At 37.8% G+C, this 21,669-nt stretch overlaps 1 protein-coding gene across 1 annotated transcript in view; it reads right to left on the minus strand.

The window, feature by feature from the left end:
- The window catches only part of Man1a1 (mannosidase alpha class 1A member 1), a 164,298-nt gene that overhangs the window by 116,751 nt on the left and 25,878 nt on the right, over nucleotides 1-21,669 (minus strand). Inside the window, exons 3-4 of the mRNA XM_070015342.1 lie at nucleotides 5,370-5,466; nucleotides 3,159-3,274 (exon numbers count right to left, since the gene is read on the minus strand). Coding sequence (XP_069871443.1) covers nucleotides 3,159-3,274; nucleotides 5,370-5,466 — 213 coding nt within the window. The remainder of the gene's footprint in view (nucleotides 1-3,158; nucleotides 3,275-5,369; nucleotides 5,467-21,669) is intronic.

A 21,669-nucleotide genomic window follows, 5' to 3' on the forward strand; every position in this document is an offset into this window, starting at 1 on the left:
ATCTTAGTCACCATTCAACAAGATCTCAATCCCTTTATCATGTAAGTAAAAATCAAGTTACTGTGTCTTTTTTTGTTGTTGTCTTCAACACAGGTTAATATCCCTGAGTATACTTATTCTGCTTCCTTACAGGTTCCTGTAGCCCACAGAACACATTTGTGACACTTGTGGAGGTCAGAGGCCAGTCACCAGCTTTTTGTTATAGTAACAATTTTTTGTGCTCAGTCTTTTTAATTACAACAACCACTCCCATGCCTAGCTTCCATGTTCAGAATTGCTCACAACTGGTCTTGAAAGTAGAATAAAGTATTTGGGGAAGTCTGGAACAACGATGTTGTCGTTTTCAGGCCAACCAACGCATGGATTAGCAAGGGACCTGGACAGTAGTCATAGTTCTAGTACTAAACTCTACTATCTTGACTCTTATTAGATTTTGGATAAATCTAGTTATTATCCACCACCAACACCATCCATTTGAGCATTAAGGCCAGCACCTTACCAGTTAAGCTAGGTTCCCCAGTGTTTCACTTTAGTTTTGTTTGTTTTTGAGAAAGGGCCATGCGAACTTTTCTCAGGCTGACTTCAAATTTGTCAACCTTTTGCCTCCACTTCCCAAGTATCATAGGCATATGCCACCACAGCTGAGGAGGGGGACATCAGAAGAGAGTGGGAGAGAGAAGAGAAGATAACTGAGATAAGACTGCATGTTTTTTCATAGAGGTAGCAGAGATTATTGATACTATAATCTATTTATAATAACAAGACAGAGGCAAATATTAGAAAGAGTGAGGTATAGCTCCAAGCCTGTGTCTAGCATATGCAAAGCATAGGTTTGATTCCCAGAACAAAATGAACAAAAAGAAAAAATTATCACTGAGAGAATAATCTTGACAAAAGAATAGTTTCTGCCATTGCTTTCACTTTTCAAATTTATTTCTAAGCTGGGTGCTGGTGGCTCACACCTGTAATCCTAGCTACTCAAGAGGCTGAGATCTGAAGATCGCAGTTCAAAGCCAGCCTGGGCAGGAATGTCTGTGAGACTCTTATCTCCAATTAACAACCAGAAAACCAGAAGTGATGTTGTGCTCAAATGGTAGAGTGCTAGCCTTTAGCTGAAGAGCTTAGCGATAGTGCCAGAGCCCAGAGTTCAAGCCCCATGATTGACAAAATAAATAAATATTTATTTATCAGTAATATCAGAACACCAGTCATTCCAATTACAGAACTCTATGAACCTGAATGCATTACCATTTCCTTGTACTTTTTGTACTATTTGAAAAGTAAAAGCAATGGCCCTTTGTATTGGAATACTGTTTCCCTTATTCAGTAATCAACATTCTACATTCAGTAATCAACTCATCTGCTTGTCCACAAGATTGCTGAAACATGATAGTCTTAGCAATTAGAAAAGTGGGAGAAAAGCAATGGACAAAAGATAACTTTACTAATCTTGAATTCTTTGACACTGGGGTTGTCTGTCAGTGTGTGGAAGAACAAGAGGACCTCAGCTGGGAGGAGTGGGCAGGAGCCCCGTCTTTCTGATCTGTTTTCAACATACAGCACATTTCTTGTGACTGGTGATAGGGATTTATAGATATTATTGACTATGTACCAGGTAGACAAAGTTTCCTAGGACCTCAGGAAAGTAATCTCAGATTAAAAATAATACCCATAATGCAGCCATAAGTAAATACTGAAAAAGATGCCAGGGCCAGCAGGCTTCCTTTTCTTAGACCAGGTACTTTGCCAGGTAAAATGCTGGTTAACTAAATTAGATTAGAGGAGACACAGTCCTTCTCAATCAAAATATCAAGAAGACCTAGAGGTATCCCCTATCCTCAATAATGAGCAAACAGGGTCTGAGTTAACAGGGCATCCAAGAATTTTCATATAGAACAAACATTTTTAAATGTTGTGTATATATATATATATGTATGTATGTATGTATAAATTTAAGTATATGGCTAACAAATTTGAAGCTTTACTTATAGGAAAAACTTGAAAGCTTACTACTGCTGTGTCCTCTGTGCACTGTGTGGAGCACAAGCAAAGAGTCACAAATATCTGTTAGCATAAAGGCCCAACAAAGCCCTATAATCTAGAATAAGACCCTAGGGCTTCAATTTGTAATAGGAAAAGGTATAAAAACAGTACTCATATCATAGAATTGTTGTGGAACTTAAACAAGAGTATTTGTCACAGGTACGCTTTAATAAATATTCATTTCTTGCTGTGTGTGTTGGCACACATCTGTAATCCTAGTACTCAGGAGAGTAAGGCAGAAGGTCTGAAAGTTCAAGGGCAACTATATAGTGAGAACCTGTCTCAAAAAAGAATGAATGAGTAAATAAGCCAGACACACATTAAGTGTAGTAAGTGAAGGCAAGAATATAACATAATAATGCTATTTAAGTTGCACTGTCTCTACTAGGGATGTTTTGCAATACAATGATCTGCCCTAATACAGAATATATTTATGTTAGATGAAATTTAAGCACTCAATTAGAAACTTACCACATTAACACATACACAATGGAATTCTATGCCTCCATCAGAAAGAATGACATTGCCCCATTTGTTAGGAAATGGAAAGACTTGGAAAAATTATATTAAGTGATGTAAGCCAGGCCCAAAGAAACATAGGTCCCATGGTTTCCCTTATTTGCAATAACTAGTATATGCGTGAGTCAAGCAGAAAAGGTCAGATAAGGTGATGTTAGGGAAATGAACCCTAATACATATCTTATGTATTAATACATATCTTATGTATTAATTTTTTTTTCTTTCATGCAATTGTTTCTAACACATTTATAAGATTATTTCTTTGTTGCTTTGTATGTCCCTCCCCCACAGTTAACCCCTGCTTTCCTGTATTTGATGTCGGTATAATTTGTGGAGGGGAAGAGGAAAAACAAATTGTTTAAATAGGGATACAGTTGGACCCATTGCAACAATGAGATATACAAGATGTTATGTCAAAAATGAACTTTACAACTTTGGCACAGCGGGGGGGGGGCGGCGAGATGGAAAGGGACAGGAAGGGGAAACAAAGGAGGAGGAGGCAACAATGCTTGATAAGAAATGCACTCATTATCTTGCCCATGTAATTGTAACTACTCTGTATAGTATTTTCACAATAAAAAAAAAAAGAAACTTACCACATTAAAATCTAAATTTTTTTCAATCCATGATTTTGCTTCCTGAAATTCATCTTTCATTCCCATAATGAAAAGTGTATCCAAGGCATCTACTATAGTTGCTCCTTTGATGTTACCTGAAAATATTAAAAATAATTTTTTTCAATAAACACTTTGACCACACCTGGAAAAGACAAAAGGTAATTCGTAACTTATTAGTAAACAACAACATTGAATATAACCTAAACTCTCAATGAAAAGAAACAAAATAAAGGTACTAAACTAAAAAATTACCATAGGCTACACGATCGATCTTCTAATTTTTATAGGTGATTAACCTTTTCTCCTTGACAGCTTTAAGGATCTTTTCCTTGGTCTGGGTTGATCCTGTGTGGATTATAATGTGACGGTGGGATGTCCTATTCTGGTCTGGTCTATTTGGGGTTCTAAAAGCTTCTTGTATCTGAATAGGCCTATCTTTTTGTATGTTTGGGAAGTTCTCCGCTAGGATCCTGTTAAACAAATTTCCTAGACCATTAACTTCTGTTTCTAGGTGCTCCTCTACACCCATTATCCTTAGATTGGGCCTGGATCTTCTAATTTTTAATCTTTCCCATCTTCTTTTTATGGTGGTGTAAAAATTCGGTAAAATGGTGTATGGCATGAATGGCACTTGGCACACAATAAGTGCTCAATGAATATCAGCTAAAACTGTTCATGTACAAATAGGAATTATTTCACAGTTACATGGTAAGAAGTCATGTTTTCTATTAGTGAATTCAGCTGTCCCAGGACAAAACTGAATTCCTTTTATCCTGCTATTTATATCAAAATCTGAAGGCTTGTTGGGTAGTGGTGACTCATGTCTATAAATCCTAGTGACTTGGGAGGCTTAAGAATGGGAGGATTATGGTTCCCAGGGAGAAAAATCTATGACTTTCCATCTCAACAGATTGAAGCAGGACGCAACAGATACCTGTTTGCCAATCCAGCTTTGATGGGGAGCTGAACATGGCCAGTTCCTGGCTTAAAATCGAAAGATCCAAGTTCTAGTACAAATCTAGGCAGGAAGTGAGACACTATCTCAAAAAGAACTAGTTAAACACTAGGGCTGGAGGTGTGGCTTAGTGGTAGAGTACCTGCCTAACAAGCATGATACCTTAAATTCAAGTCCTAGTATCTTAAAACAAAACATCCTTGAGGGGGAGGCTAGGAAGAAATCAAGTTAATTACAAAGGGTACTATGTAGGTCTCTGACGGAGGAATCCATCAAACCTTTCTGTTTAGTTTTCTTACATAATAGGAACATTAATATCCACAACACTGATCACAGAAGGTTGCTGCCGTGATTAATTCAGCATGCAAGAACAGATAAACAGAAGTTCAAGTAACTGGCCTAATCCATACTCACTATCTTTTTCAGGTATAAACATCAGAAACCTTTGCCTTGACCAGCTTATCTATAAAGCCACAGCTTTTGGCTGGGAATGTATCTCATGGTTAGAATTCTAGCTACTTGAGGGGCAGAGATAGAAGGACCCCAGTTTGAAGTCAGCCTGGGAAAAAAGTTAGGGAACGTCTATCTCAACAAAACAAGCGGCGGGGTGTGGTGGCACTTATCTGTAATACCAACTACCTGATTGGTGGACATAGAAAGATTATGTTCTGAAGCTGGCCAAGACAAAAGCAAAGACCCTATGTGAAAAACAACCCAAAGCAAAAAGGGATGAAGGCATAGCTCAAGTGGGAGTGTACTTGCTTACCAAGTGTGAGGCCCCAAGTTCAAACTCTAGTACCACACACACACACACACACACACACACACACACACACACACACACACACACACACACACACACACACACACACACACACTGAAAACACAAAGCTTTTACCTATTAGGATGCAGTTAAATGCAACTAAAGAATTTTCTATTTGTGGCACTAGAAATCCTGATATTACACTCTATACCCATTACACCATACACTCTATACCCATTACACCAGACTCTTCAGAAGTGTGTCATAGACATGAATACTTTTAAAGTTACGCAGGTCATTCTGTCAGTTTTATCTGAAGGACACACCATATAGTACCTGAAGATAACTTCATCAGGTGTGAGAAGGAGAGCCTGGAGAATCACTGTATCATACAAACTTTTCTGCCACCCATACGTTCAGGCAACTGGAAAGGAGATACTGTCACTAGGAAATCAAAGCATTCACTACTCACCAAACAAACTGCTTGAATGGCCTTCTTTTGATATAGGTTTCAGTTCATTTAATCCCCAGGCATAGCGTTTATAATTATTCCAAGCATGTTTCATCATCTGAGGAAAAAAAGGACAATGAATTTACAATTTGAATTGAGAAGTTTTTGCTACATTTTAGATCATTTTAGATTTAAAGGTTAAAACATTCAGATTCACTACTTACTAACGGATGATAATTAATGATAAGGTTGATGGTGGTATAAATAAATTAGAACACATGAACATCAATATACAATTGAATTTACAAGTGGAATTTTTCTGAATCCATTTAATCCTATTTAATATAAACATAATATTTGATGTAAAAGTCAGTTTCCAGCAACAGAGATTTAGTTTATCTTGGATTGATAGGTCATTCTTAGTCTCTATCTCTTTCATTCTCCCAACAGATTGGATAAGCAAATTAACAATTCACATTTTTTACAAGCTTCTATTTTGTTTACATCATGGTTATGAATTAGACAAATATTCAAGGTTATCACTTTAAACATATCATGATTCTTAATCAAGAAGTATAGAGAATTATTTAAAATAGCTACAGGAAAAAATGAAACTTTAGTTATGCTTAGATTTGAAAAACTTTCACTTACTTTAATATAATCAATCTAATTGGATACATGTGTATGAATAATATATAACTAACACTGATTCTACCCATTAACAATTGAAAGACCATTTAAAAGCAATGTTTTCCTAACAGGACTTAAGAAACAAAGAACTCCCACTCATCTGGTTGAACCACTACTAAATATCCCCATGCTGCTGATCACATATATGGTATATAACATATGAGCACCGTTATATATTACAGACTGTGATAGACAATTTGCTCCAGGAAAGTTAGAATGAACTTGTGACTTTAAATGAGCATCATTATTCCACAATACTGTGAATTTCCGGAAATTAAGTAATCACTTAATCACGATCAAAAAAAAAAAAAAAAAGAACCTTGGGGAAGGGAGGGAGGGACGGGATGGTAGGGGGAAAACAATGGAGGGGGTAACAATGTTCAAGAGGAAGTGGAAGTGTACTCATTACCTCACTCATGTAACTGTAACCCTCTGTATAGTATCTCTACAATAAAAAAATTAAAAAACAAAAACAAAAAAAAAAAATAAAAGCAATGTTTTCAAAAGCCAAGCTTCTCTCCCTTAAATTAGTTATGTATTTTTCAATTATCTATTTAAAAAAAAGACAAGATAGCCTCCTCAAATAGCTAGAATTTATTCAGACCTCTATCTTTGAACGAAAGTAATCAAAATACAGACATGACCTGAAAATCTGCTTCCACACTCTAAAATATCTGAAAAAAATTACCACATAAAATTATATAGTACTTAACGGTTAAGTCCTTAATGATAGCAATACAATTTTATTCATGTCTTTACACGTCTCAGGACATGGTACTATTATTTTTTAAGGTATTGACATTTGAACTCAAGATCCTTAATTAGAAAAGTTCTATACGATTGAGCCACATTTCTAGCCCTCTTTTACACTGCACTGCTTTTGAAATAGGGTGTCACTTCCTGTCCAGGCACATACCTGGACTGTGATCTACCTTTTTAGGATTCCTATAACAACAAGGATTATTACAAGTGTGTGCCAGTATGCCCAGCTATCAGGTGAGGATCAGTTGAGGCCAGGGCTGGCCTCAATCATGATCCTATCTCAGCCTCCCAAGTAGTTAGATTATAGGCATGAGAACTTCTCATTAACTGTTTTATTTACTTTTTTAAAAATCACAATTACTACTATTAACAGCTACCAAGACTGTATTATCGGTTGGGTATCCTGAATAAATGCCTCCTTTCAATGCAGTATTGCAATATGTTTTATTGGCATGGTTTGTCAGATGAAGAAACTGAAGATTGAGACTTAGAAATGACTTACTACAAAGCCTGAGGCCTGAACAGCATCATCTCCTTTTATTAAGTCTGCAGTAGACTCTTCCTTGAATGAATCAATTGTTGAAATTGCAACAGTACACAAGTATGTATCAGGTAATGTCCTCAAGGTTTTGTTCTTATAAATTAACTTTATTGGGAAGTTCAATAGATGTGATGATCCCATAATCTGATTTATAATCCCTATAATGCTACTGATTCATCACATACCCATGGGTGAGTCATAGTTTTTGTGAGATTCTCTTATCTAAAAAATTGGGATCATAATTCCTCACAGGATGTATGTGAGGATTTCTACAGGCATGACTTGCATTTTTTTTCTGCACTGAATATACTGCTTTATTGATGGCTGGTAGTTACATGTTTAGTGCATTTTGAACCTACACTGAAACCAATTGTGTGTACATCGCACAAAACTGAAATCAATGAGCTTCTGAAATCCACAAAACACCTTGAGATTGTATCTCTGAGCATTATTTTTCTTTTCCTCTTTTACTACATTTGGTAAACTCTTCATTCTTGTAAATTTCCCAAGAAACTTAAAAATTCAAAAGCATTTGGAGTACACTTGATATAAAAACAGAAAAAAAAGTTGTGATGACTTCTTTAAGCTCTCAATTTGAATAGAATGCAGTGTCATATACTATTACTAGTTTAAAGATTTCCCACGTAAAGCCTTCCCACAGAGGACGGGGTTCCTTTGCTAGAAATAATCATTTATATGATGTACTTCTAGTTCAGAACTTCCTTACATTATTACCTCTGTAGTCTACATTAACTTTTCTTATCTTTTTCTCCCAAGAGAAAAGCTGACACTAATTGCTTAGCTTCTTACATTTCAAAAGTTGCTGTGACACACTTCTCAAAATGGGTTCCTCATCCCATGAGATTTTCACAAGTTAAAGTTAGAAAAGAAGAAGAAAATGATGTGGTCAGAATGCCTAGAATGGAACATCAGAAACCATTTCTCCAGTAAAGAGAAGAGAAATGGCCCATTGTTGCCTGGCTCCAGTGGCTGTTCACTTCCAGAAGTAATTTTCCATATAAAAGCCAACGGTAGTGTTATGGGTACATAGGTATGTCCCTGGTGTGCATGGAATAAACATGAGATTGAATCCACAAGTCCTATATAACATGTTACCTCTGACTTACGACTTATACAAATGTTTGGAAACATCAAAATGCTACTACTTGTAACTTCAACTTTAAAGTATTAGGCCACTAGCCAGCAGAGGGACCATGGGGACAAAAGCCTTTAATCTCCCCTGACATTGTTATTGTAAGTTAACAAGACGAGAAGATCACTTCTAAAATTCAACTGCCACGAACAGGACTGATCCTTCCTCTCCCTTATTTTGTTTTGTAGTCTTTCACCAATTTAATTAGGGTTCTACAGTTTAACATCCCAAGAAGGATTAAAATGGGCCTAAACTAAAGGTTGATTAGGACTCTCATGAAAAGAGAGATAAGCTGGTAAGAAATCAAAACAATGTTTTTTTTTCTTTTTCTTTTTTAATTTTATTTTATTGTAAAGATGCTGTACAGACAGGTTAGTTACATGAGTAAGGTAATGAGTACATTTATTGTCGATCATTGCTACTCCCTCCTTTGTTTTTCTCCTAACCCTTCCCTCTCCCACCTCCTCGACTCTCCCAAAACAACATGTTTCTGAGTATTCATCTTTGCCTTAATGAAAAAGTACAGCTGACACACTCTAGATAGAAACAAAGGACAAAATGACACAGAAGTTCATAATAACAATCCGTTGTTTTGATCCAGAGAGGATGGGATTAAGATATAAGATATGCAAAAAATAACATTTACTTCTCCTTGACTCTGTGCTTATAGAAGAATCTTCAATTTGTACTTCTTTTCAGCTGACATTAGGGCTGAGTAATTAGGCAATGTCATTTACTGTGTGTCTCTCTTCATGAATAAAGAAGATGCTAAAAACTAGAAGGGAAGTATAGAAGACTATCTTACTTATAGTCTAATAGATAATGTATGGACGCTTAACATCTTCCCTCTCATGGTCAATACAAGTGTGGAAATACAGGAAAACTGTAAGGAAACTAGTTAATTGGTATATACAACTTTACTTAACAATAAAGTTGTAATGTCTGTATGAATCAAGGTCAGTAGAAAAGATATGCTTTAATTTCCCCTAGCTATGTCAACATTTCATCACTCATATTTTTGTTTCCAGAACCTCCCCTTAGCAAATATTTCTATTTGCTGAAATTTTAATCACCTGATCCTAAATTTTTAATCATTGATACCTTAACAAAACTTTTTGAAAATCTCATCATTTTTGATAGAATTTGATCATTGCAACTTCAAAAACACCTACAAGCTCATATCCACAGCCCCCTTCATCAATCTTACGTAACCTTTCCATTGTTTGCTGAGTACTGGTGGCTCATCCCTGTAATCCCAGCTACACAGGAGGCTGACATCAAGGATCATAAGGATCATGGTTCAAAGCCAGCCTGGGCAGGAAAATCTGTGGGACTCTTACCTCCAATTAACCACCAAAAAACCAGAAGTGGTGCTGTGGCTCCAGGACAGAGAGCTAATCTTGTGCAAAAAAGTCAGAGACAGTGCCCAGGTTCTGAGTTTAAGCTCTATCACTAAAAAAAAAAATCTATTTTGTGGAATGCAATCCTTGGCTGAGTGATCTGGGGCCTGGTACTTGATCCTAAGATTGACAACTGTAGTTGGTAACAAGCCTCCAAGGGGAGATATGCCAGTGTGTGTGGCTTTTGCTAATGGATAGAACTGCACTGACCTAACTATACCACCCACAGCAGTGCAAGCGGAGACATTCTGAGAAAGTTGTTGTATTTACAGAGAAGCTGTAGAACAACAAACAATGCTTACTGATTGCCAAACTCACACTCCTCCACAGGTTTGGCATTAGTGCTGTTTCCTTCTCTGTGTCCTCATAAAAGAAATCTCATTTATATATGAGTAATGTATAAGGACAGGTCATTAGTTCAGTCATCTAACTGGGTTCATAACCAAGTTCTGCTGACATTGAAATGGCTCTCGATTAGCCAATTAATTCCTCTTGTCCTATTTTTGACATCCACCAAGTATGCATGAATGAAAGCACAGAGATATTGGCTGACATGGTGAAGAAATAAAACAATGATTGCAAAGAACTCACCACACTGCCTAGTATACATAAATATTCAATGTATTATAGGCATCCTAATAGTTTCTATTAAAAGCCTAACCATGCTAGTTTCAAAATTCTTCTTAGCAACATGTAAACAGTAGAGACAAGTAGAAACCAAGCCAGATAGATCTATGTCTCCAACTCTTCATAAATCTACAAATTTAAAAACATATACAGTCAGGCTGGGAAGGTGGCTCAGTGGTAGAGCGCTTGCCTTGCATGCATGAGGCCCTGGGTTTGATTCCTCAGCACCACATAAGCAAAAAGAAAAAAGCCGGAAGTGGCGCTGTGGCTCAAGTGGTAGAGCGCTAGCTTTGAGCTGCAGAGCTGAGGGACAGCGCCCAGGCCCAGAGTTCAGGCCCCACGACCGGACCACCTCCCCCCAAAAAAACTATATACAGTCGTTTGGTATCCTAAAGGTGGAAGAAAGGAAAAAGCCTAGAAATGGCTTTTCAGGTGAAGGGTAACTGTGCAGTCATGAAATCGCAATTGCTCCAGGTACACCGTGTAATGGATTTGGTTCCAGGGAATCTAATGCTGACTTAAGAAAGAGATGTGATCACAAGAGTTAGTATATGCACACATTTTGAATTGTACATTTGGACACTGCATGAGAAATAAAGTCTCTCACTGCATAAACCCATCAGAGGCATACAGCAAGAGGCTGTTATCTGGAATAGAGCCAAAGATTGCCCTTGGGTTTAGAGCCTTGCACTAAGTGATGGAGCATGGTGGAAAGAAACTGGAAAGACCATAGCAGCTTGGAGTCTTCAGACTACGAGGTTTCACAGGGTATGTAAAGCATGCAGGCACTAAATGCCCGAAGTATTCTAGCAATAATTAGATATGTAAAAATTTCAGATGGATGCCCATGTTCCTTTGAGTTAATGGGTCTCAACCCATGGTAAGAGAAAAAGCATATGGAAGGAGACGAACAAACAGGGGCCTCAGTTCACTTTTAAGTCTTCTTGCTGTGTAGTGTTAAAGGCAAGATCTAAAATCCAGCAATACTCATGTCTACTGCTCCAGAGAACACACAAGGCTGCCTCTGGTAGCTCAAGGAGGAAGATCCACCTAACTCACTGTTTGTTAAAGCTGACAGTGCTGTTTCTTTCAATATCTTAGGGTTGATGGCTTTGAAAACACTGACTTCAAAGCCTGGTAAGTTTCTGCCAAATTTTCCCAGAAATCATTGATTGCTGTATAAAAGTGACTTCTAAAGCTTTCATATGTAATGTCATATTAACCTTTGGTGGGACTAGAAAAGGGTAAAGGGAACAAGATGAAAAGTAACTTGAGGGAAATAATTCAGTGTTCTCCAGACTTTGCCATTGGAAGGGAACTTCTAGGTAGGTGAAGAAGGGAGGGCAGCAATGCAGCCAGCCATCCTTCTTTGCCTTATCTAATGTTACTCTACTGCCTCTGTGAATGAAGACAGCAGACCAGAGGGGCCACTATCCCAGGCACAGGCATGATGTAGTGGGTAAGCCTGAACCCTGCTGTCTGAGGATGTGATCCTGCAAGCCTTTAGTCTTTTCATTCTTAGAAAAAGAGCAAGCATCTATAATAAGTGTACCATTGAGGTGTGAGTGTTGACAGTAGGAGAGACTGACAGTGGGAGAAATTGTCTATGTAGGAACAGGGAACACAGCACACAGGAACTTTCCATAGTTTTTGTTCAGTTTTGCTTGATTGTAAAACTGATGTTAACAAAATAAGGCTTTAAAAAAAGAGATAAATATTATCTCCTCAGCCACCTGAGAAGATCAAAGGTGGAAATGCCCCGGAGTAGAAGACCTCAGTGAGGCTGGCTGACTACACCCATGCCCCACCTCCTCCGAGTCCTCCCAGGCTTTGGAAGTTGGGCAGAGGAGGAGGACAGAGAGAGGGCAGTGGGAAGAGAAAATGGGCATCAAGTGAACACAGAGAGTCAAAGATATGTAAGGAGAGGTAAATTAATGGGACAGGATAGAAAGGAGGCCAAAGTCAACTAGAGGTGACAGAATGCAGAGCCCGGTGTGACTCCACAAGAATCTGCACAATTATACCTAAAAGCATTTAGGATTCTCTTAGCAGGAACAAAGATGCCATCTAACACAGTCCCGGGAATGACTTTCACTGAGCCAGCCCCACCTCCAGTCACCTTCTAGATGTCATTTTCTTATACAGAGAAAAAACCTCTCTCTGTTGGGATCATGTCCAATTTTATCCCTTATCAAATTAAAACATGTATTCATATGCTTTGCTCAATGTCTCATTTAATGCTGAAATGTGTTAGTCTTCTTTACTTTTCCCTAAGGCTAATCAGGTGTTCTATCCCCAAGGTTTTTTAATCTTAATGTTGCAATGGCAATTCTACTTATTGAGTAGCTATTGATGCCAGGCTGAGATTTACAAATGGAAAGAGAGGAGGTTTGCCAGATTTGGAAACAGAATGATTGCATGGGACACACTTACACTAAGAAAGTATTTGTTGTTTATCTGAAATCCAATTTAACTGAGAGTGATGAATTTCATCTAGGTTAGAAGGTTTGGCCATATCCAATTGTTGGCTTGGGACCCACTGCCAGCTCTCTGGTTTCTGCCTTAGTTGTGGAAGAAAAAAAGGATCTCAAACTGAAAAGTCAGGTAGGGATGGAATGACCAGGAGTGTGTCAAGACTAGAATGAAGGCCTTGAGAAAAGCAACTGGATAAATAATACCCAGGCTGAACATGGTGTAGGAAGATCATGTCTGAGGCCAGCCTCAGTCAATGTTTGCATGACATTGTATCTTTAAAACAAACCAAGAAGTTAAAAACCTAGGATCATGACTCAAGAGGTACAGTGCTTATCTAAATAAGTGTAGGACCTGAAATCAGTACACAGTGTAATGATGAAGAAATTAATGAATAGTATGATTAAAAGGGAACAGTTTGAGCCATAGCCTACATCCCAGCAGTGTGTGCTGCAGCACATCTCCTCATTGATAGGCACAGGTCTAACACTGATGTCTATTCTTATATCCATGACATGCAGCTTCCCACAGACCAAAGAGAAAAGTGATAGCACACTTTAGTACAAGTTGGCCTATAGCTGCCCTGGACTGTTTGGGCCCAGGGTAGGTTAGCAAAGTCCTTGAGAATCCTTGAAATCAGAAATATATAAATCATTATTCACCAACTTTTCAGCAATTCTCTTCTTCCTGGATGAGTACTAGTTTTCACATTTTAGAAAGTATTTAGAATTTTAGATTCTCTGCTCCACAAATTAAACAGCATGAGCTGTCATCATTGTGGGTTTTGGCGTTGGAGGCTGTAAGGAAGAAGTGAATGAATTTTAATTGTCAAACACCTACGACACTGTACTGTGAAGGGTTTGATACAATTCGCCAAACTTAACCCTTACCATGCCCTGTGGGGCATTATGATCCACATTTTTATCAGTAAGGAAGCTAAGACCCAGCACCACACAAAAGAGCAAGGTTATAAACTCCCTCATTCTGATTCTTTCTAGTACACCATTGAAAAGAAACCTCTGTTGCCTCCAAGCCATGGCTTCTGAGCTCTCCAGCTACTTCACACATAAGGATGGAATTTTCTGGGGTTCGAGGATCTGCAGTCAGGCCTAACATCAATATAACACAAATTTTCCAGGCATTAAGAGCTCACACCTGTAATCCTAGCTAGTCAAGAGGCGAAATCTGAGGATATGGTTAGAAGTCAGCCCAGTAGAAAAATCCATGATGTTCTTATCTCCAATTAATCAGCTCAGATTGGGCCTGAACCCAGTACCAGCACATATATGCACACACAAATAACACTGATCCTATCAACTGTGAACTGTGACACAAGGATAGAGTCTCTCAGCTCAGCCCTCCCTTGCCTGCCTCGTCCTACAGCTTTCATGACTATCTCATCCCTCTATATCAGTCCTTGCTCTAGCTCCTTTCCCAAGGCCTCCCCACCTAGTACATGTGCTACTTGGGCACAGAATATGGCTCTACTCAACTCCCACCAGGTCTGTCACTGGATTTATGAAGAACTATGAATCTTTCCTGGGTGCCAAGCTATAGAATGTACCGCCAGTTTCCTTCAATTTTTGAGGTTTCTTTATGACCACCATCTGGGCAATATCTACTGGGTTTTCTTTAGTCTCAACTTGACTTCCTGTTTCTTGTTGCCATGAGTGAAGTTGGTTTGTTAATTCTACTGGAGGCTGCCAGTTCACCTTCAATGAGCATGTGAGTTTTCTTCAGACCTAAATGTCTTCAATTCTTTGCCAGACCATTTAAAAATACCTTTTTTTTTAAAGACAGCAGGAGATATATAAAGGAATATTTAATGCTATTGTATGAATCTTAAGGAGTTATTGAGCATTAATCTCTCACTGAAATAAGAGACAATTTCTCTAGAAGGAGTTAGATGCCTGATAAACTCAGTTTTGTATTTTTTAATGGGAATTCTAGCAATCTCCACTTATAGAAGCCAGATTATCCTTGTTCTCCTAGAAAAAGCCAATGTTTTAGTTACTGCTCAAAAAATTAGATCATGTGCATATAATGGTTTATTGATGACCAAATTCTGTTATTTTACAAAACCTTAATGATATTACCACATGGAAGAAGGTACAGGTCAAAAATCCAATGAAAACATACAAAAGAGCAAAGGAGAAATATTTAACTAATATGTAAGCACAACTTCAGCCTATTGAAAGGATAGACTCTCCCAAGTTTGAGTGTAGGACAGGACCTGTTCCCATGTGGGTATGTAGAGTGTTAGTTTCTGGAAAGAAGCACTGTTGTTCACAATATTTTCTTTTCATAAAAAGAGTTTTTCATCAGCTGAGGGTATATCACTTGCATTATTTCCTACTTTAAGTATCTATTTTGTGGTTAGTGACTCTGTACTTTATGCTAACACTGTAATTTCAGCTTAAAGGTTCATTACCAGGGATTCTGGTCTTTTCTTCTTTGGCTGATTTTTAACTAAGTGAAACCTATGTTTATTAGATTAGCCCAGCTAAGAGGTCTGTGGTCAATGTGAGGCTAGCCAGTGGAAACTTGAAAGCTGACCTTCCCTCTCTGATCCTCAAGCAAAGGAGGGCTCTTCCCAATATGGGAAGAACTTACAACTCTAGAATGGTTCTAGGCACCCACAGAAAATGTGGGTCCTCTGCTAGGATACCAGGATGCTGCCTTCAGATTCTAAGGAGACAGTAAGATTCATTTTGTGCAAAACAAATATTACTTTCTGTGATATCTCATTTCAGAAGATTTTCCTAATTTTAATATTTGCAATAAAAAGATATGTATCACAAACATGCTTAACTCACACATGCTATTCTACCACCATTCAGTTTTCACTGTACTTACCTTTCTGTAACAGAGACACAATGATTTTTTAAATTTCTTTTTCTTCTGCCCCAAAGTTTTTTTTTTTAATTGTGAAAATACTATACAATTACATGGTTACAATTACATGGGCAGGGTAATAAGTGCATTTATTATCAAGCATTGTTGCCTCCTCCTTTGTTTCCCCTTCCCATCCCTTCCCATCTTCCTTTTTTTTTACCCTTTTCTTACCTTATAGAAGATGTTGGTGGTATCTATTGAACATTATATGTCAGAAAGTACTCAATGCTCTCCCTTAAGTCTCTGTCCTTCATAACAATCCATCAAGGAAGGCAGTGACTCATTTAGAGTCCAAATTATACAGATAAAAGATTCAAGGGTTAAATCATTTTACCAGGGCCATACCTATTAGCAAAGGATCAAGGCCGGCTGTGACATCTAAGATACATTGTCTGGTATAATGTCCTGACAGAAACATGTGAGCTATGGAATATGGAAGTAATTTGTCTTCCAAACATGCTTCCAAATAAAGAATTTCTGCATTGTTGGTACACATCTTTTTTGTTTTTTCTATTACCTAATTATTCTAATGAAGTTCAACTTTTTAAAAGAGAGACTTTCAGAAACATGCCATGCAAAATCGATTTCCAGTCAGGTTCTAGTGGCTCATACCTGGAATCCTAATTACTCAGGGGGACTAAGACCTGAGAATCAAGGTTCAAAGCTAGCTTAGGAAGAAAAATCCATGAATTATCTCCAATTAACCATCAAAATTCCAGAACTGGAGATATGTCTCAAGTGGTAGTGCTGGCTTTGGGTGAAAAAAAAACAACAAACGAGAATGTGAGGCCTTGAGTTCAAGCCTGAGTTCTAGCACACTAGACATATACAGACACAAACACACACAAAGGTAAAAAAAAAAAAAAAAAGTAGCCTTTTCTCTTGAGAAACTTGTGGATAAAGGCAGAAACATTAAATCTATTGGAAGGCTAAGGAATTAAGAGTGGCTCTTGCTTCTGTGCCATATAGGGTAAACAGTTACTAAGATACATTACACCTTTGGTTTATGTAAATTTTAACAGCTTCAACTTCTTTCCTTTGAAAGTATTTGTTCATCTTTATTTGGGTATTCCATATATTTGTCTTGAGGTCTGTATTCTTGGCTTCAGTGGAGATGATATTTAATCACTAACAGAATAACCTCATTTCATTTTGTGACTGTTTAAAAAAAGACATACTGTTCCATATCCTTGATTATGTGTTAACAGTATTGTAAACATTAGCTTAAAACTCCACTAGCGTTTCATTTAAGATTCCTACTGCGTTATTAAGACTATTAAAAGTAGAAAAGCACTATGTTGGATGTCATTTGACACAGTATCATTTTAGGGCAAGCAGTAACTTCTAATCCACTTGTAGTATGATCACCCTATAAACCACAGAAGATTGGCGAAGCTCTCTTGTAAGTGATGGCAAGGATTTCCTGGGCTCTACATTCTGGGAGAGTTTGAAATTCTGATAAAGCCTTATTTGAAAAGAGAAATCATCATTCATTTTGCTGTTGCTGAATGGCAAATGCCCAGCATTAATTATATGACAGATCCAGCGGCCTGTTAAAATAGACTCTGCATTACTTAGTTCTTGCTTGGAGTGCAATGACTTCCAATTACTTCAACTTAAAAACTGGCAAAGATCTAATAAATTTAAGAAGAAGAAAAAAATGCCAAGTTTGCCAGCAGAGGTCAAATTATTTTGCTGTTCAAACAGAATACACATAGATATAAAACTAATATAAGTGGAAAAATATGAATAAATATTCCACCATGTAGATGGTATAGACTAGGCTACCCCATACCTGAGTTTCTTATTCCGTGTTGGCACTAGGGCAGAAGCTGTAAAAGCCATTAGTCTCTCCACAGCTAGTGGTGGTGACAGGACGAGGTACCAGCCCATGACCCACTTGCCGAGGTCTGCAGGTGGTCCTGCTTTTCCCTTATCAGCCCTGAACCAAATGTGACACATGCAGATGTTGGATCTGCCTTTCTAAAAAGTGTTCTACCTGAAAAAAACTTTTTAAAGTAGTATTTTTTTTTTTACTAAATATTGTGCATTGGGTTAACAAAACTGATCGCTTTAAACTAATGTATGCTTAGTTGCTATTAAAATGAGGTATTTTTAGAGTATTTTGCAGTTATAATTTTTCTCTACTTTCAAATTTCTATCCCTCATTGTGTGTGTATACATGTGTATGTGAACTAATACAATGTTCTCCTCCCAAGTTTGATAATAACTATACCAAATCCTATTCAAAAATAGGTCAGTTTATTTGTGATCTTCCACTGTCAATTTCCATATATACTAGTTCTCTCATACATTGCATTTTCATGGTTTGTACAATAGCAGAATTCCATAGCCCTCATTTTTGGAAACACGACTATTGCTCCAAACAGAGAAGCATGACCTTCCACCACTGACAGAAAATACCTTTCCAGTGCTGAATATAAAATACTGTCCTTGGCTTAGGTCCCCTAACTTGATTTAAAATATCCTTGTTTTAAAATGCTCCTTGGAACCAGAATGTTTTGCCTTCCACCAGTATGTGCTGTCAGAATTTATGAGGGATCTGTCCTTCCTGCCTGTTTCCTTGGTCCTACCTCGCGAAACTCACACAGTACTGAACTAGTCATTTGGAATTTTACTGTCAGGGAACTGAGGTCCTGAAATCAAATGGACCAATACATTTCTGACACATGTTTATACGGGGCATGGATTCCACTAAGGGATCAGCAACTACAGAATACACTCTCATACAAGGAAGCTGGCCACACTTTCGTCAGCCAGGTAAAAAGCACATTTCTAGAGATTCAGATCGACAGGGTGAAACCTATCCCAGAATTAGGTTCTCAGATCACAAGCAACACCCATTCCTTTGTGCTGGTTTGGAACATTTATTCCTGCCCAATCTTCTGGATAGTTATGTTCCCAGGCCTCTACTACACTTAGCACCTGTCTCCACGGGCTTAGAGCAGGGCTGTGTGGCTATGTGACTGGATCAACTGCTTTTTTTTCATCATTCTGACCTAAGCCTTTGCATCCTTAAGATTCGTGACTACAATGACATGTTTGGTTAATACAGACTCAGATCTCAATTCTTTTCTATGGACTCCTGGCAACCAGCCATCTCTTAATAGTTATCACTATTAAATGCCATCGTATACACTTACACGGGCAAGTTTACTTACACAGGCAAGTTACTTACACGAGTTCTGTTACATTTGCTACCAGGACAGTTCTGCTTATAGATACTAGTTCTACAATGTAGCACACATAAATAAATGCTTGTTCGGGTAATCCAAAGCACTTCTCCAAATCAACTACTTCTTGATGAAGAAATGGAAGCATTTCCTCCCACTTCCATGGATTTTCCAAAATAAATTCTGCACAAACCACTGAATTATGAAGTGGTAAAACAAGATTGGGTAACCGTCATTTCAAAATGGAAGAAAGGCCTTAACCAGTTTCCAGTTACTGTGAAGCTTGATTTTTGAAGTGCTGCTCAAACATGCAACCCAGTCAGCCCGTCAAGGTGGCTGCTGACAGAGGAGCTTCTCCCTTCTAACAGCCTGGGATCACAGCAAACAAGTTGGATTTTGCCCAAACCCTTGGAAGATGCTAATTACAGTTAGACCTGCTCCTTCTTCAATCACAGTCTGTGAAGAAGTACTTATCACTCTTCCGCTTGTCACCAAAACAAACTTGTAGAATTTTAACAAAGATCACATTACAACATGTATCTATTGAAAACTGTTTTTTGCCAGTTTCTAGCTGATATTAAAATAAATATGGAAAACATGATTTGAATAAAAAATGCTTGCTTTCTTCCTTGAAGTATGTCTTTGTTTCCTTTGATATTTACAGATTCAAAGTCATAATATAGTGACCCCAAAACAAGGAGTGGGGAGCACTAGTGCAATTAACAGCTTACTGCTGATATTTACAGATGCCAAGGGATTGCTAAACACCACAAGACAAAAGTTTTTTGATTACAATGTGTTCATGAACTCAGATATTTTATACCAATGCTAGGCCACAGCATCATGTAATGAATCACCAGGGTCTTTTGAGTACCTAAAGATGGCCAGCATGTCAGGGTTCTGCTTAATCCATGACACTATTCAACTGCAGGTTACTGTTGTGTTTGTATCCTGTGGTTCTGTTTCTCCAAGTGGACAATAGAAGAGAAAATACATGAATGTGCTTGATTATTTCCTACTCTCACTGTATAGTGGTCTAATCCATTCTCTGTACCCTGTGGCACGGCAGGTGTTGGTGATCAACTGACTTATCATTTAAAGGACAAATTCTATGAACTCAAAGATGGATAAATAGCAGGGCTGGTGGCTCACACTTGTAATTCTAGCTACTCAAGAGGCTGAGTAGTTAAAAGCCAGTTGGGGCAAAAAGTCTACGAGACTTCAACTGCAATTAAACAGCAAAAAGCTAAATTGGAGGTACGGCTCAACTGATACAGTGCCAGCTATGAGCACAAAAGGTAAGCAAGAGTCAGAGGCTCCAAGATCAAGCTTCAGTATTGTCACAAAAAAGAGCCGATAAACAAAGTCTTGGGTAGTGTGAATAGTAACTCATGCAGTTAAAGCTGAAGTTCAGGTGACAGGAGAAATGGAGTCATGAGATGACAGAGGTGAATAATGGTGGAGAAATCAGTAGTTGAAACATTCTAAATCATCAAGAATGCCTACGGGATGGGTGGGAGTGAAGAGAATAAACACAAAGCCTTATATAATATTCAGAAATGAAAGTAATACCAGCAAAATGTTTCAGATCTTGCATATCCTATATTGCAATCTATGTTCTAACTAGGCTACTGTTATGGGCAGTTTTCTTGGCTGTCACTACAGGGCAACAGACAGAGTGAAAGCCAGTTCTCAAACCTAATTCCTTTCCTGTGATCTATAGAAAAAAAAAACTCACTAGAGAATAATCAATAAAACTAGAAATCCCACTAAATTTTTCATGGGAGCAGAACATTTCTGACCCCTATGTGTTCTAGAGATGATGCACACTTTTCCCCTGTATCTATGTTACACATAAAAAACAGGTGCATAGATCTACGGAGAAAATTCTTTTTTTTTTAATCACTAGAATGAGGTCTCTCTGCCATTTATTTTACTGTGGAAAAGAACCTTGTGATTTCTCATGAGTTACTTCAAGCATGAGCATTGTTTGCTCACTCTTGATAGGCAAATGTCTTATTTGCCTAGTAAGTTATTATTAAAACTATAAAAAAAAAAAGATGCTAGGTAAGAACAGGCTTGTCAACCTTAGCACTGTTGATGTTTATGGAGGGTAATGCTTTGGGTTTTGCTGAGGTGGGGTGGGGAGTAATCCTAAGTATTGTTGAATACTGCTTCCAAATATTGGATGCCTATATCTCATCCTCTAATCACTGTCAAATATACTCTAGGAGGTCAAAACAGTCTTGAGAGTCACAGATTTAAACACTGTTCAACTAGAGTAATAAACCTAATTATTTGCCGAACAATGGATACTAGTCACAATTCATTCACCTTCCATATATATGTAAACTCTTCCACAAATACATTTAACTTATTCCCCAATTCTATCTCTAAAAAGGTCCACATTCTCCCCATTTTACAGATGAGAAAACAAGTATACAAGTATACACTAGACATCTGAGTGGCTGTCAGGGTTGAAATCAAATCCGGGGAGCCAGGCTTGAATTTGTGTTCCTAAAATTTATGTTTGCAAAGATGTAGAGAGAATAAATCATTTGGAATTCATCTTATTAGTTTTCATAAA

The sequence above is a fragment of the Dipodomys merriami genome, unplaced genomic scaffold (genome assembly GCF_024711535.1).
Source record: "Dipodomys merriami isolate MVZ:Mamm:240054 unplaced genomic scaffold, mDipMer1.0.p SCAF_112, whole genome shotgun sequence".
NCBI lineage: Eukaryota > Metazoa > Chordata > Mammalia > Rodentia > Heteromyidae > Dipodomys > Dipodomys merriami.